The sequence below is a fragment of the Anabrus simplex genome, chromosome 6 (assembly GCF_040414725.1).
Source record: "Anabrus simplex isolate iqAnaSimp1 chromosome 6, ASM4041472v1, whole genome shotgun sequence".
Lineage (NCBI taxonomy): Eukaryota > Metazoa > Arthropoda > Insecta > Orthoptera > Tettigoniidae > Anabrus > Anabrus simplex.
In genome coordinates, this window is record NC_090270.1 from 345,744,687 (window position 1) to 345,761,022 (window position 16,336).

At 38.5% G+C, this 16,336-nt stretch overlaps 2 protein-coding genes across 6 annotated transcripts in view; one reads left to right on the forward strand and one right to left on the reverse strand.

Annotated features, from left to right (window-relative positions):
• The window catches only part of LOC136876020 (methylenetetrahydrofolate reductase (NADPH)), a 72,609-nt gene extending 68,105 nt beyond the window's left edge, over nucleotides 1-4,504 (reverse strand). Inside the window, exons 1-3 of the mRNA XM_068228308.1 lie at nucleotides 4,330-4,504; nucleotides 3,895-4,061; nucleotides 3,605-3,733 (exon numbers count right to left, since the gene is read on the reverse strand). Coding sequence (XP_068084409.1) covers nucleotides 3,605-3,733; nucleotides 3,895-4,061; nucleotides 4,330-4,504 — 471 coding nt within the window. The remainder of the gene's footprint in view (nucleotides 1-3,604; nucleotides 3,734-3,894; nucleotides 4,062-4,329) is intronic.
• Nucleotides 4,505-5,058: 554 nt separating this feature from the next.
• The window catches only part of LOC136875807 (zinc finger CCCH domain-containing protein 10), a 35,257-nt gene continuing 23,979 nt past the window's right edge, over nucleotides 5,059-16,336 (forward strand). The window contains exon 1 of one of the 5 annotated variants that reach the window (XM_067149414.2): nucleotides 5,059-5,076. The gene's annotated coding sequence lies outside the window, so the exon portion shown is untranslated. Of the gene's footprint in view, nucleotides 5,077-5,782; nucleotides 5,858-5,878; nucleotides 6,175-16,336 lie in introns of those variants that run through there. The other 4 variants (XM_067149413.2, XM_067149410.2, XM_067149411.2 and 1 more) reach the window with 4 other exon arrangements.

Genomic DNA, 16,336 nt, shown 5'->3' on the forward strand with positions numbered 1-16,336 from the left:
CAGGCCTGTTCTTGATACTAATGCAAAGAAAGTGACTAAAGACTGTGATTTATTAAACAAATTCAAGAGAAAGCATCTGAGCAGAAAAGTGTTGAAATTAGGGAAAAATCGCGTGAGTACTTCTATTTAGGCCTATTTCCCTATTCTTTATTCTTGTGTGATAATCAAGTGCAAAATGAAAGAAATATATGTAGTGTGTTCTAAGTTGTTTTATATATTTATATGTGATTCACACCGGGCATAATGATAATAAAATGTATTATTTCACGTTTTTGTATGAATCTTCAGTGTAAGGATATAGACAGAACATAAACGCGATCCAAGCGGCCATTGCCTGAACTTCTTTGTTCGCCCAGAAATGTGTCGGCTTGTCCAGGCCTTCTATTATAGCGTAGGCAACGGTTATACCTAGATTCCACGATCCGAACCATGACTGTGTATGTCGATGGTGTGAGAAGTTCAGTGGTCGTTACCACGCACTGGAGTGCCCGAAGAGACGGTGTTCTCTGACAAAACTTTGTAGTGATTAAGTTTATACCCCTGCACATTGTGCGCTTTTCTATGTAAATAAAAACAAATACAGTAGAGACAATACACGACACTGAGCGAGATGATATAGATATCGAGATATCGAGGGACAGCTATTGGAGCACACTCTAGCGGATAGACCTGAACGGTACTGATTCTGTCATAAGAGCACGTGTATTTTTGTGTGAAGTTTTTGGTGTTACTTATGCGTTTTCAGTGAGTTGACATAATTAAATAGTAGCCTGTGTCATTCCTTGATATCTCCTCTCAACATGAGGGGAAAGGTATGTGCTGTGTTTGGCTGCAGTAATTACGAAGTAGAGAAAAATGCGCGCTCGTTCTTCAGGTTCCCTCGTGACAAGAACATGTAAGTAATATTGTGTTTGCATATATATCCTTCCAGTGACCGAGATTCTTATAGTACTTCATAATCTTCTGACCTGCTCGACCCATGTTTTAACGGGCTTAAAATATAATATGCATATTTTATTGTATAGTGCAGCAGTTAACCTTCAATACCGATGTGTTGTTGTAGGTGTGATCTGTGGGTTTTGAAATGTCACAGAAGTGATTTGGATAAAGTGTACAAGAAAGAAGGGACGTTACGCTTGTATAAGAATTATAAGATCTGTTCAGATCATTTCCAGGCCAGCGACTTTAAAAATCCTCGACTATACAGACAAGGGTATGTTACATTTTTACTCTAATTGTACGTAAATATTCCTCAAAGCATCACTATAGACAACATTTTCAAACTTTTCTTTCTTTTATCCCTCTTCTCAGAGTAAAGCCGGGATTTTATAGATTTTCTTTCTGTTAGTAGGCTTCATGTTAAGAGGAAAATTGTCGAGCTATTAAATGTTAATTAATTGCATTATATGTGTAAGGAATGCGCCGATATTTTTATTGACAAATGTCTTAATAATAATAATGCTATTTGCTTTACGTCCCACTAACTACTCTTTTACGGTTTTCGGAGACGCCGAGGTGCCGGAATTTTGTCCCGCAGGAGTTCTTTTACGTGCCAGTAAATCTACCGACACGAGGCTGACGTATTTGAGCACCTTCAAATACCACCGGACTGAGCCAGGATCGAACCTGCCAAGTTGGGGCCAGAAGGCCAGCGCCTTAACCAACTGAGCCACTCAGACCGGCGACAAATGTCTTAATGTGATGATACATTGTTTTTAAATGAGGAAAAAAGACAAATCCAACCGTAAGATTTCAGGCAGGTATGCTAAAGCTAAAAAGTAATGCATAAATGAAAGATCAAGCCATTTCACAGCAGTCCATTTCACACCTTGTTTATATGTCTAATTTCAGTCTTTGAATAATAACCTTTTAAATAATTCTTCATTCATTTATCCAGAATTGCTTTAGCAACTTCGAAGTTAATATCTCAATACCACTGTCTTTCTAGACGTAATTTATTTATCCATTTCCGTATATACATTTCCATTGATATTTGAATTTAGCGCGATTTGTTCAGGTCAAGTCACTAGGAGCGCCACCGTCGAATTGTCTCCCATTTTAGCAAGGCGAAATCCATAAAGTGTCGTGTATTGTCTCTACTGTATTTGATAAAAATTAAGTACCGAACATTCCGTTTTCAGGCCGAATAACGCCGAACGCGCGGGTAGGTTCAAGTGGTTCAAGGTTACATCAGTGCAGAAGTGGCAAACTATCGATAGTAATCGCCATCGATATTTTCCGATATTAAGAGCTCTACTATCGATAATAATCGATAGTTTTCAAAAAGTGGAACGAATAATATTATGCTTGAAAGTAGAATATCTATTGAACAGAATACACAAAAAATCAGTAGAAAGCACAACTATTTCATTGCTATGTAATTTCTGAAATTCAAATCGGAATCACTCATAAATCTCTCCAGTGACACGACCGAGAAATTCTCGTTCAGCTGCAGTGTTCATTTTGCGATCGACCGACATTTTCTCAGGTATTGTAATATATTTGGAAAACTGTTTTACAGCAATCTCAACAGATGGCAGAAGAGTTTTCAGTTGCTTTCATAATGTCTTTGACCTATAATGTGCCTTATCTTCTCTCGCCTACATACAATCTCTGACAACATATAAATATTTTGGTACCGTATTGGCATCAACTCAACTAAGGTTAGGTTGAATGGAGAATCCCACCTTCAAACATGCTAAATAGCATTTCTGCCGGCACTAGGTACACAGAGATTCTTAAATGCAAACATCTGAATCTGAACAAACTCCTCACCAGTTAATTGCAAACAGCTGCACAATTTCTGTTCGCGCGAGAAATAAGCCAATGAAGAAAAATTAACTATCGTACACTATCGATGGTAGGCAACTGACTATCGATGCCAGACGATAGTGATCGCTATCGATAATACTATCGATAGTTTTCCGCCTCTACATCGTATTTGTCTACATCAGTGTCTGCTCACTAGTCAGAGTAGTCACTAGCGAACAGTGAAAGACAAACTGTATTGAAGAAAAAACTGTTTGGTGGAACTTTTAAAAACAGTTCGTTTTCCACCCGAAAACTGTTTTCTCCAAACAGTTGGGCGTTTTTCTGTCCATCAATAGCAAGTACAGATTGAAGATACTTTGTTATGATTATGTCTGGTGATATTAATATGGAATTAGGCATGTTGGCAGCAGTGATCAGCCATTATAAAATTTAAAAAAAAGAGAATCGAGGGGTGATATTTACTATCTAGTGTATGGCCTTACGTGGCGATTATTATACATGTTTTTAGATTACTGAAATTCAGCCCAGTTACTGGAATTTTTCCATCACTATCTACGCATCTTGTGTCATCCTCCAAATCTTATGTAATAGGCCAAAAATATGTGTGACAAAAAGGGGGGATAGAAGTTAAAATTCTGTAATATGTAGAAAAGGCTTTCATTGGAACATATTTTTAACTGTAAAAGGCACGTAGGCATATTGTCAGAGAAGGTGTTGCATGTGTGTTGCAACGGTCCATGTATTCACATATTTTTGGTAGAATGAGAGGATGATTCTATTAGGATTTTTGTTCTATTAGAACAGCCATTACACAAACTATATAGTACTTTACCTTAATAGGCATTATGCCAGCAATAATGGGGACTGTTATTCCGATATTTCTACAGTCATCCACGAAATGCTCAAAGGCTCTTGCTTCATACAGTATCTGAGTTATTATGAAATCAACTCCTGCATCAACCTGAAAAATAATTTCATTTTTGATTATTCTGTGGAAATGGACCAGATTTGTATCTAAGATTCTGAAATAAAATAAAGTAGTTTTTTATATATGAAGTCTCAGTTCATATAATAAAATACCATCTGGTAACACGTTGCACTTTTTTTCATCAAACATCATACCTTCTCTTTGAGGTATTTCAGATCATCTTCATATGATGGAGATTCAGGATGTCCTCCTGGGTAACCAGCTACACATATTACAATGTTTCTACCAAAATGTTTCCTCAAAAACTGCACCAAATGAACTGCATGAGGAAAATCATCATTTTCCATGTCCCATTTCCTGTCTAGGAAAGTAAAAATATGTTAAAAGCTTTTTTCAATATAATTCGTTATGGTATATTTAAAATAATCAATCATTTTGAAATAAATACATTTACTGCTTATATATTATTTGAAACAACAGTGACTCTGTCTCTACTTGCAAATCAAAACCGGTTAGCTATTAAATGATTATGGAATGTAAACTACAGTTCTTGTTTTAACTGATCCTTATTTCAAATTACTTCCTCTTAAATCAACAATCATTAGTACCGTACCTTATTTCAAACTCACCTCCTCTTAGAGCAAAGAAGTTGCGGATTCCTAATGCTACTGCTGCGCTAGAAATGTCTAGAATCGCCTTTTTAGTCAAACCTGTTGCTGCTATATGCAACAAGATTTCATTGTTATGCATAGAGGAAGCTAAATCAAAAACGTGGGGAATTAAGTCGTTCGCAGTTCCTGGCATATCCCTCAAATGCCAAGTAATTGAAAAGAATAGTGGGTCACATTCTTGTTTTATCATATCAACACTGAAATATATTTAAAAAATACATGTAAAATGTGTTACAAGTTGGTGTATTTTTAACAAGTAGACAAGTGAGATTTCGCCTACCTTTTTAAAACATTACGTATCTCAGTTGAATTTTTCGGGGGTGAAATTTCAAATGAACAGAAGATATTCCCATTATTCATTGTCTCAATCATCTTCCAAATCAAGTCTGTTTTTTTACTGTCGATCCTGGCCATTGCGTTAGTTTAATTCCGGTTAGGTTTCTTCCGGCGATCCTGATTAAAACAAATAAATATATGCCCAAGCAATGAGAGACTGGCTGAAGAAATATTATATATGAGTTATTAACCATACGCCAACGTAGAATTGGAAACAAGTTCCAAGATGATGTTGGAAAATGGACCACAGCAACGCTGGGTTCCAATGCCAAGACTGTTCATTTGTCTTTTTTTTTTTAATACTGCGGCCTTCTTTATATTCGTTCGTTGATAAAACAGCTGGTTTGAATATCATCTGATAAGGCACAGGTCAGTAATAGGAGCCGGCTTATAGGAAAGACGAAAACATTATCTGGCATGTTCTGTGCGAGGTGCTGTGAGAAAAACGTAGTTCAAGGCGTGCGCTTGATTTCTGTGCTGAATCGCAGCGGCTAAAACTTTAGCTTTATTATTTATTTAATGAAACGCGTGCAAACTGTATAAGTACATCACTAGTTCATGCTTGCTATATTGAATGACCGGCGATTTCTCTCTCTTTATGCATTCGAGGCTGTGGTATCTACCGCATAGAGTGCCGCATAATTCACTACATAATTCCAGACATCCTTGGACAGGTATATAGATTTAATTATTATTATAGCGCACAAATTGTGCCTCTTCTTGCATTTCTCGGGTTTTGTGGTGGTAACCATGGTTACCATGCACCGCCGGAGAGTTCACAAAATGTCGGAATTCTTGATCGGTTTCCGTCCAGGATCGACCCATCATAGCATCTTTTGAATAAAATTCCAGGCATATGACCCTCCGTTTATCTTATATCTATATTTAGCTATATCACTCTATTAAGTTCAACCTTTATTACAAGCAAACTACTTACTTCGCTTGTTACGAGATAGAGGCTTGCAAGTATTACGCAAGGACAATTGCTAACATTGCAGTTCAGGATATTTTCGAATAACTTTAAGCTTTTCCTCTCCAGCGTGTTAACTTATTCTTCTTCATTAGGCGAATAGGCATTCTCGCCCAAAGAGAAATATTCACGCCAGAATCAACATCGAGGTCTCGCCAATATTTGCCAAGGAAAGCTTTTGTATGTTGAGATGTATACTAGAACGTCAGTTGCATGCCCTGATCGGAGTAAATTGTTGGAAAATGTCGCTCGTGGTGGAGTGTTGTGTGTGTTGTGAAAACAGCCTTACGGGTTGATTTCTCTAATGGGCAAAGTAATTGAATTTCTCACCAAATCGGAACTGTTTCGAGTCATTTTTTGAAGAATATGTGACAGATGAAGTAGTTTCAAATTTGACGCATTGAACACTTGCTACTAAATATATGTAGTGCATCATGCATTAAGAGTGGGCAGTGCTCTGTACGTGTTAAAAGCTGCTTTACTTTTTATGTATTAGAGTATGTACCCACACTTAAGACGTTTTATTAGTTGTACGACGCATGCTATTTCCAAGCACAATTTTTTTTTCCCTCAGTGGAGCATGCAGTCTATTAATTGGTTATTTTCGACGTGAAGTGCATGTTCTGTCACTCTTCTCTAGTGACTTGATAATTACCGCATGCCTCAGTAATTTGAAGTGTTTCTCTATAAGGAACTTTGGAATAGTAGTTTAAATATCTTTATTCAGGATACTTGATAGTAGATGTATCAGTGTTGTTTCCCGCATATTTTTATTTGCTAAATTGCTTTGTAGACAAGGTTCTACAATTTCTAACTAACTCACTCACTCCGTAGGCTTCTGAGGGACGTGAAGTTCCTGTGCCGATCTCTCAATCCTCTTCCATCCTTTTCGATCTTCAGCATGCTCTTCTCAGTTATCAGTTTGGAGGGTCCAGCATACCTTGTTAATCTCCTTGTTCCAGGTGCTTTGGGGTCTTCCTTAAGGTCTTTTCCCATTAAGAGATCCCTTGTATAGATCTACTGGTGCTCTGTAATCCTGCATCCTCAAACTAAGTTTCAAACTTATTTATTGCATGTTTCAATGGTAGAGCTTTGGTATGTACTAAGGAAGCTTTATAACATAAGGGAGTAGAAATGATGCAAATCTTACGTGGTATTCCTTATAGAGGAGAGATGTGTTCATTGCGATAGCCAGAGAGCCACCAACAACCTGCCTCCAGAGGTACATTTACTTTTATAATCTAATGAAATGTATCACGGGCCATTCTCCATTGCTCAGACAGGTACTAGCATTTCCATTGGCTAACATATAATCAGACATTCTAGGCCCTAGATCTTGGGGCGCTACCTACCCAGCTGCTCATAACCAGTCCTCACCTATGGCTTTGTCACTATCTGGCGTACTTAATTATTAATTCATTCAGTTTTTCACATGTTAATAAATGTTTTATTGCGCACAAATGTGCATGGACAAAATTCTTATGAGCAGTCGTCTGTACAGAATTTTGTTAAGGATTCTATTCTCAGTTTACACTTAAGTACGTGATAGCATTCACAAAGTTCGCCACATCTTTTGCACCTGCAGTCCGGACTTAGCTCATTGAAACTCACTTTAATACACAGGCGTTGGTAAAACCCATGGACTGAGAGTCTGGTCACAATGTGTCTAGTCTCCCTGAGTCCAGTTGCGGTTGATCATTGCATCACATTGGTAAAAGTCCCACCATATGCTGTCCCTTTTTTGTTGAAGCTCTTGTAGGAGTTCCTTATACGCTGGGGTGGCCGGGAGCAGTAGTTTCAAACACAACTCTTCCACAAAGAATAATTCTCTCGACAGTTGGTATACGAGGCGTGATGGAGTGTACTTTGATAGGCAAAGTACTTTCTTTAAATAGAATGGTTTCACCTTCTCTATACTATGTAATTGCCTCTTTCCAAGATATATCCATAAATTTTCTAATCCATAGGTGGCTACAGGACTAACCTTAAGATGAAATAACTCGATGGCACATGAAAGTGAGAGATGGCTCAAAGATGTGATGTCGTTAATGGATTTTATGGCAACATTTAGTCGGTCTTTTACATGTAAAGAGAACACATTCCCCGGTGTTTGAAAAGTGACTCCTAGGTACTTAAAATTTGTGACTGATTTCAGTTGCTGGTCATTGTTTAAGAATGTTCCCCATTTTTCTCCTTTTCTGAAGGTCAAAGAGACAGTCTTATTTTCATTTAACCTCAGCTGGTTCTCTTCTGCCGATTTTGTAATGTTATTAAAAGTAGTCTGCAAATCCAACTGAGAAGTTGACGTCAGAACCATGTCATCTGCATACATGAGAATATTGACATTTTCTGAATTTAGTCTTTGTACAATGTCAGCTGTGGCGGCAATGAAAAGCATGTGGCTAAGGGGGTCGCCTTGAAGGACGCCGATGGTTTGAAGTATCGGATATGACTTGGTGATGCCATCACTAATCTCTACCCAGTTGTCTGTAAGGAGATTCACCACTAGATCACATAGAATGAATGCACTGCTATCACTCCACGGAATGCTAGAGGCTTACCAGCTCCTTTGTGACCCTAATCTGGGGGCTTGTACCTCCAGACCCCGGTTTGTTCACCCCAGTCCAGTGGTTTTGTCACTAGCTGGACTTAACCAGTCCAGACCAAAGTTGGAATAAAAAAAAAAAAGAGAGAGAGACAGTAATACTGCACCTAGATGTCAGCGCTGCAGGTCATGAATCATGGTACTAATATTGCGTACCACATGGTAAAACGTTGCCATTTTAATAATCATTGCAATTCATTTCCTTTAACTTTCTGATGAGTGTGCACGGCATATGCCATGCAATAATGCTGGCCACATCCAAGTACCTATTTGACTGGTAAACAACCTCTGGGGGAAAAAAAAGAAAAAAGAACAAACTTATTTATTACAACTTTGAGAGACTTTGAGACACATGAAAGACATTTTGGATCAAGAAAACACTGTCATTTCAAAACTTTTTTTGATATATCACCTTCACTAATATCTCTATTTAGTTCATCTATAATATCATCATTTGTGTCCAGAAACTATATAGCATCACTTGTAATTTACAAAATAAAAAACATTCACAGTTATATTACGAAAACTAAAAAATATTTATAACTAGGAAGAGCACAATCATCTATTCACATCGGCGGCAATCGTAACACTGCTGAAACCTGTAGGCTTACGGCGGTCCAAACTCTTACACTGTAGGGAGTATAGGCATTTCTGTCAGAGACCACCACCATACAGAACTAGGATTTGTACAGCGACACTGTTCGAATAACTGAAAAATTTATTGGTATTATATATTGGTATTATAAAATTACTCATTCGAGACAAATATTTCAGATTCCCTATGGGAATCAACATCTAGGCCTATATCATATTAACTGAAAAAGTTCCAAAAAACGCTGCTGGATGTCATATTACGTCAGTAAGCAATAAAGTTCTTAGTGCTAACCTAAAACGACAAATGCCGTTCTCCCTCATGTGGGACCAAACGGCAAATGCTGTGCACACTCTATTGACTGTCCTTAGGTGCACTCTTCAACAGGTTAACCACCGAGTGAGTTGGCCGTGCGGTTAGGGGCATGCAGCTGTGAGCTTGCATACGGGAGATAGTGGGTTCGAATCCCACTGTTGGCAACTCTGAAGATGGTTTTCCGTGGTTTCCCATTTTCATACCAGGCAAATGCTGGGGCTGTACCTTAATTAAGTTGATGGCTGCTTCCTTCCAACTCCTAGGTCTTTCCTATCCCATCGTTGCCATAAGACTTATCTGTGTTGGTGCTGTGTAAAGCCACTAGGAAAAAAAAAAAAAAAAAAAAAGAGGCAGGTTAACCCGCCAGTGGTCGCTAGAGTGAAAGTAATGCGAGTGGTTGCGCGTTGAGCAAAATGCTCACGGTACGATATGATGTGTTTACATACTAAATACCAACCAATTTCAAGCATAAATTAAATTAACATTAAAAATAAATAAAAAATAAACATAAATCTCAAATGGTTATAACTGTATCTGGAAAAAAAATATTCCCAGCTTTCTAAAATAATTTGTGCATCTTTCGCAATGCCCTTTACACAAGGAGGATGAGTCACTATCTTTGCAGCACAAGTACATGAGCGTGGATTTCTTCTTGGTGGGTATCTGCTCCACCTTATCTTTCCCTATATAAACATTTGTCACTAAACATGAAATTCTCATTTACCTCCAACATATGTTGTTCGTCAGCTACAGATTGCTCTCCAGGTACGGTTCCTTCAGCACGTTCTTCTGTCTCAGACTGTTCAGTATGCGTATTATGTTCACTGTGTTAACTTTCACAGTCAAATTCACTGTTTTTGCCGTTGAGTTGATCACTAGGAATTTCATCAAACCAAGCTAATGTCACGACTTGAAGCCATCGTCCCGCACTAATGACACAACACATTAATACAATAAGTTGCGAAGAACTGTTTCAGCTATGAAACAACATACAACAATAGCAAAACTATAATACACACAGAAATTGGCGCCAACGTGACTGGTCGCGTGTGAAGCAAAATGTTTAGTGGTGACGGTTGCTGATAATTCCTCCCTCCTGTCGCTTCTCAAGGTCACAGATGTGTGTTTCAATGCATCCGCCCTTCTCTCAAAACTGCTGTGCGAAAATAAGAAAACCATGCAGTTTCAAATGGTACATCAGGGCTCAAGTTCGAAACTACATGCTGTATAAAAGAGCAGACGATTTTCAATGACCATGAGCCATTTTGCTTATATAGCGACCACTGGCGGGTTAAAGTTTTATGTACAGTGACCACCAAACAAGAGTTTATGGCAAGTTCAAGAGAGGCACGCATAGCAAGTTGCAAGACAGGCTGTGTTTTTCCAGAACCATACTGGTCCTTCCTACTGGAGACTGCTTCTGTTCTCTGCAACAAGAAGGAATTAGAAAACAGCCTCACTATCTTAAAAATAGGAAAGAAATGAAAAGCGGGCAATGATTTTCCTTTCCTTACCTTAATGTCGTAGTAGCTGTTGAAAATGGTTTACATTTTAGTTTATGCTATCCTAGCATATTTGAAGGAAATTCTTTGAAGCACGTTGTAATTTTTTTCTGTTATTTCACTTATCACCTGTTGCTTTCTAACTTGTGCACTACAAAAAAATTTCAGAATTTTATGTTCTCTCAGTACTGAGGCGGGTGAGATATCACACCTCGGTGCTAAATAGCTTCGGTCTCTGAGGGCTGACCTAAGGTCTGGCTTGCATTTCTTCAAGATTTTCATCAGTTAAGACACTCTTTTCATAATGCCCTTTTCTGTTTAAGACAGATCCGGTTGTGTGCCACTTATTGCACAAAGCACAGACAAGTGGTTTTTTCCATAGAGCCTTTATAGGTGAAGTATGTAAGAAAGTATATAAAAATGATGTGAAATGATACCTGATGTAGCGTAGAGGAGAGATCCTTCCTTAATGCTTGTCAGGGACCCACCAACCTGCCCTTAGAGGTATTCTTACTGAGGCTATATAGGAGCATTAAAACAGAGGCACTGTGAATCCCAGATTTGTGACCATTTTCTGTGTTGCTATTGACCCGCTTGGGTCAGCTGTCAGGAAGACTAGTTTTCTATTGCTTCCAATAGAGCTCGCATCTTGTGTGCCCACAAGGCTGACATCTTTGTTGAAAATAAGAAAACCATGCAGTTGCAAATGATCCTTTAGTGCACTCATAACCATGTATTTTGCCACTTTGTCACATTTTGTTATATTTCTGCAGGGACTTCAAGGGGATGGTAGAGGCCTGTTGGCCGCTTCGTGACCCTAACGTTGGTTGTGTAACATCCCCAGATCTGTTTGCTTACCCCCAGTTCAGCCATTTGTAGGCATTCTTGAAAGTTCTTACTTTGAGAAAGATTGACATGAATTAGAAATTGATGACTATATTTCTGGTGATGAAGTATAAGCTGGCTCAAACTAATGTAAACTTAACCTTAGAAAGAATTTAAAATAAAATATAAAGAAAGCATACACAACATAAATAAACATAAAGCATTTTTAAAGCTGCCATAGCAGATCCAAAGCCCTCATGAGGAAAGTTGATGGGAAATATTTGTCTTGACTCTTAATACATTTCTTTCAATAATACTTCAATAGGTGCACCCTCTAAAAGTTCACGAACGGTCGCGCATATGTGAGAGATCCTCACCTAAATTTATCTCACTGCTGGCTATAAACAGGGGAGTTCTAAGATGTCAGATTGGATGTTTATACACGATAATACATTTAATGTTTGGAAAGTGCTACATATTAATGTGAGCGGCTGCAGGGTGACCTCAATAGTGTTGTGAGATGGAGGGTGGGCAATGGTATGATGATAAACAGGGTTAAAAGACAGGTTGTGAGTTTCACAAATAGGAAAAGTCCTCTCAGTTTTAATTACTGCGTTGATGGGGTGAAAGTTCCTTTTGGGGATCATTGTAAGTACCTAGGTGTTAATATAAGAAAAGACCTTCGTTGGGGTACTCACATAAATATGATTGTTAATAAAGGGTACAGATCTCTGCACATGGTTATGAGGGTATTTAGGGGTTGTAGTAAGGATGTAAAGGAGAGGGCATATAAATCTCTGGTAAGACCCCAACTAGAGTGTGGTTCCAGTGTATGGGACCCTCACCAGGATTACTTGATTCAAGAACTGGAAAAAATCCAAAGAAAAGCAGCTCGATTTGTTCTGGGTGATTTCTGACAAAAGAGTAGCGTTACAAAGATGTTGCAAAGTTTGGGATGGGAAGATTTGGGAGAAAGGAGACGAGCTGCTCGATTAAGTGGTATATTCCGAGCTGTCGGTGGAGAGATGGCGTGGGAGGACATCAGTAGACGAATAAGTTTGAGTGGTGTCTTTAAAAATAGGAAAGATCACAATATGAAGATAAAGTTGGAATTCAAGAGGACAAATTTGGGCAAATATTCGTTTATAGGAAGGGGAGTTGGGAATTGGAATAACTTACCAAGGGAAATGTTCAATAATTTTCCAATTTTGATACTTCATTATTTTCTCTAGATCTACAGTAATAATACCCATTTGATCCTTTAAATGAGAAAAATAACATGTTCAGCCCATGCCAAAATTCACTCTATCAAACTCTACATACTGTACAGAAAAAAGAAAAGAAAAATAAAACACGCAGAGAACAAAAATGAGCAAACAAAACAATATTAATAGAAAAAAAATCAAACGTACTCCATGGACATGCCATGAAATTCCTCAGATACTCCGGAAACGTAACCCCCAAAGTGAGGGTCACCACGGTAGTCATCCTCGGCCCTTTCATGCCACGTCCAACGTCCTTGCTGAATATTCCTGTTGTGTTCCCAGAATGTGTAGTTTAAATAAACATAATTAAAATACCTAATAAAGTTGAAATAAAATCAGCAGTATTAAGAATGTCAAAGACCTTCATGCCTCTCTTAACTAGACACGCAAACCCTTGCACATTCCATTCCTCCTACCTTATTTTACTTGACCCACTCTAGGTTGCTGAGTCCAGACTTACGTTACATTCTGCCATTGCGTATTCATGCTCACGTATGCTCACGTTGCAATTTTATCCTTGTCAGCCATGCTTAATCAATTTAAAGTGAGGGTCACCACGGTAGTCATCCTCGGCCCTTTCATGCCACGTCCAACGTCCTTGCTGAATATTCCTATTGTTTTCCCAGAATGTGTAGTTTAAATAAACATAATTAAAATACATAATAAAGTTGAAATAAAATCAGCAGTATTAAGAATGTCAAAGACCTTCATGCCTCTCTTAACTAGACACGCAAACCCTTGCACATTCCATTCCTCCTACCTTATTTTACTTGACCCACTCTAGGTTGCTGAGTCCAGACTTACGTTACATTCTGCCGTTGCGTATTCATGCTCACGTATGCTCATGTTGCAATTTTATCCTTGTCAGCCATGCTTAATCAATTTAAATACCAAGCCATACTCCACCTGAAATTTGTCATCACGTCCACCAAACCGAAGTTTACAAACAAACACCAATTCTCAATTCTCCTCCCTCTCAGCACTTAAATTCTGCCATTACATATACCACCCTTTCTCCATCTCCACATTTCAGCAATAAATTACCGTCTCTACTGCAATTTAATACCAATACATCATCACTTAACACTCACATAATATAGCAATAATTAAACGTCCACCATCCATTTGTCATCACGTCCACCAAACCAAAGTTTACAAACAAACACCAATTCTCTATTCACATCCCTCTCAACACTTAAACAAACACCACTTCTCAGTTCTCGTCCCTCTCAACACTTAAAATCTGCCATTGAAAAGTACCACCACTTCTCCATCTCCAAATTTCATATCACATTGAATACCAAACCACCTTCATTTAAAACTTACTCGTGAGTGCACCACTACTTCTCATACATTTCCAACACCACATTTCAACATATACCACCTCTATTTCCAACACCACCTTTCATCTCTAGCACACACTCATCTACCATACTCAATTTACCATACACTCATACTCATCCTAATACCCATCATAATTACCTACCGAAAACTCCATCTTCCACCAAACCAAAATTTACGAATAGCCAAATTACATTACTACATCTTCATACTTTTCCAACACCACTTTCAAGATCTACAAATACCACCCACTCATATACCATCACATTAAATACAACTTACTCATGAGTGCACCACCACTTCTCCATACCTTTCCAACACCACATTTCAGCATATACCACCTCTACTTCCAACACCACATTTCAGCCCTAGCGCACACTCGTCTATCATCAAATAAATCTCCATCTACAAATACCACACACTCATACACCATCACAACCTTCAAAATATCACTTCATCTTCACCTACAAATACCAAACACTCATTTCTCAACACTACATTCTTACATCTAACAATCTTTATTTTCACTACTCCCTATACTATTGTTCTTTTTACTTCTAGTGACTACACCCTTCTCATTTCTACCTGAATCCCACGTCTTGTCAGTTTTCTATACTTCCTGTTTCTCTGCCACCTCTTTTGGCTGCCGCTTCATCACCATCTTCACTCTGTTGTGTTCTTTTGCCTCCACCTTCAGCTCCCATCATCTCCGTTAATCTTCTGCCCTTGCCTCTTTCCCAACTCCTATTGAGACATCCTCCGGTTGCCTCTGACGTCACCTTTTTACCCGTCACTTCCCTTACTTCACTGCTTTCACTCCTCTGCCTTTCTTCTTCACTGCTTATGGTCACCCTTTCACTTGTCGCCTCTTCCTGAACTTCTTCACTGTTAATGGTTACATTTTCACTTAGTGCCTCTCTCTGATCCTCTTCACACATTACACTGTTACTGTTATCTCTCCTCACTTCCCCACCTCTCGTTGCACTGCTCATATTTTCTTCGTCTTTTTTAATCTTCATTTCTAAGTCCAGCAGTCTATTCACAGACCAGTTCCTCTTCCAATTTCTGCCTGATACCACTAGCTCTTGTCCTTTAATAGTAGCTCTCAGTCCTTGATTTATCGCACGTATCTTGTGTTTTCTGAGTATTAATCATTCCTAAAATTTTCCAATTTCTTTGCGATCATTTAAGAAAAGGCTAGGAAAACAACAGATAGGGAATCTGCCACCTGGGCGACTGCCCTAAATGCAGATCATTAATGATTGATTGATTGATTGAATGAATGTTTTCAGGGGGAAAATCATTATTGTTACTACAAGAAGCAGATAACTCCAGCTAAATAAAGCAGGCCGAAAAGTGTCATCATCTCAGTGACATCTCTTTCCCGTGCATCTCGCGATTGAATGTAATTGCCACGAATGGAGCACACACATTTGTGTGTATAGTCTATCACCTGTTGGATCATACACATAGAGAAAAGGCAAGACCATATTCAAAAATATTTGTAAGTTTCTTGGCTGGTCCTATTAAGTATTCCTGGATGATGGGGCAAAATGTAATGGCTTGCACGCTTTACTCAGTGCAGTGGAGTTTTCTGCCAGTTCCAAGAGTTTATAACTTTATTATTTTTCTTTTGAACAGCTGTAAAACATTCAATATCAGTCTTTCCAAATCCATCGTCGTCAGTAGATTCAAGACTCTGTTCTGATTTGGAATTACCTTCTCGTTACAATATATTTAAGCTTCTCTTAATCTGTTTCACTGTCTATAATAACTTCATAATTACTTTTTTCAGTTAGGAGTGCTTCCCTCATGGCTCCCACATCCAAAGAATTGCAAAAGTTTTCCGGTAATCCGATATATTACCTGAAAAACAGGAACATAAGAACTCACAATTATTACACTCGGTTTCAGTCACCGCCCCCATTTTTCCGCAAACTCCCATTCTCCCGCAAGCCCCGCCCCATTTGCCCACTCCACTTCCTTGCAGCAACACGTCTTGCGTCTTGACTGTGGGAGCAAGTCAGTCGAGAGCTGGACTCCATAATCAGAGAACACGGATGATACAAGTAGGCCACGTAATATACAGTAACTTAATTTTTGTTCTTCATAACTTAATCTAAATGTTGTTCCTGTTAGTCACCACTTTTCAACCTTAATTCGATTTGTATTATCCAATTTACAGACTAAAATCAGACGGTTCAACTTCAATAA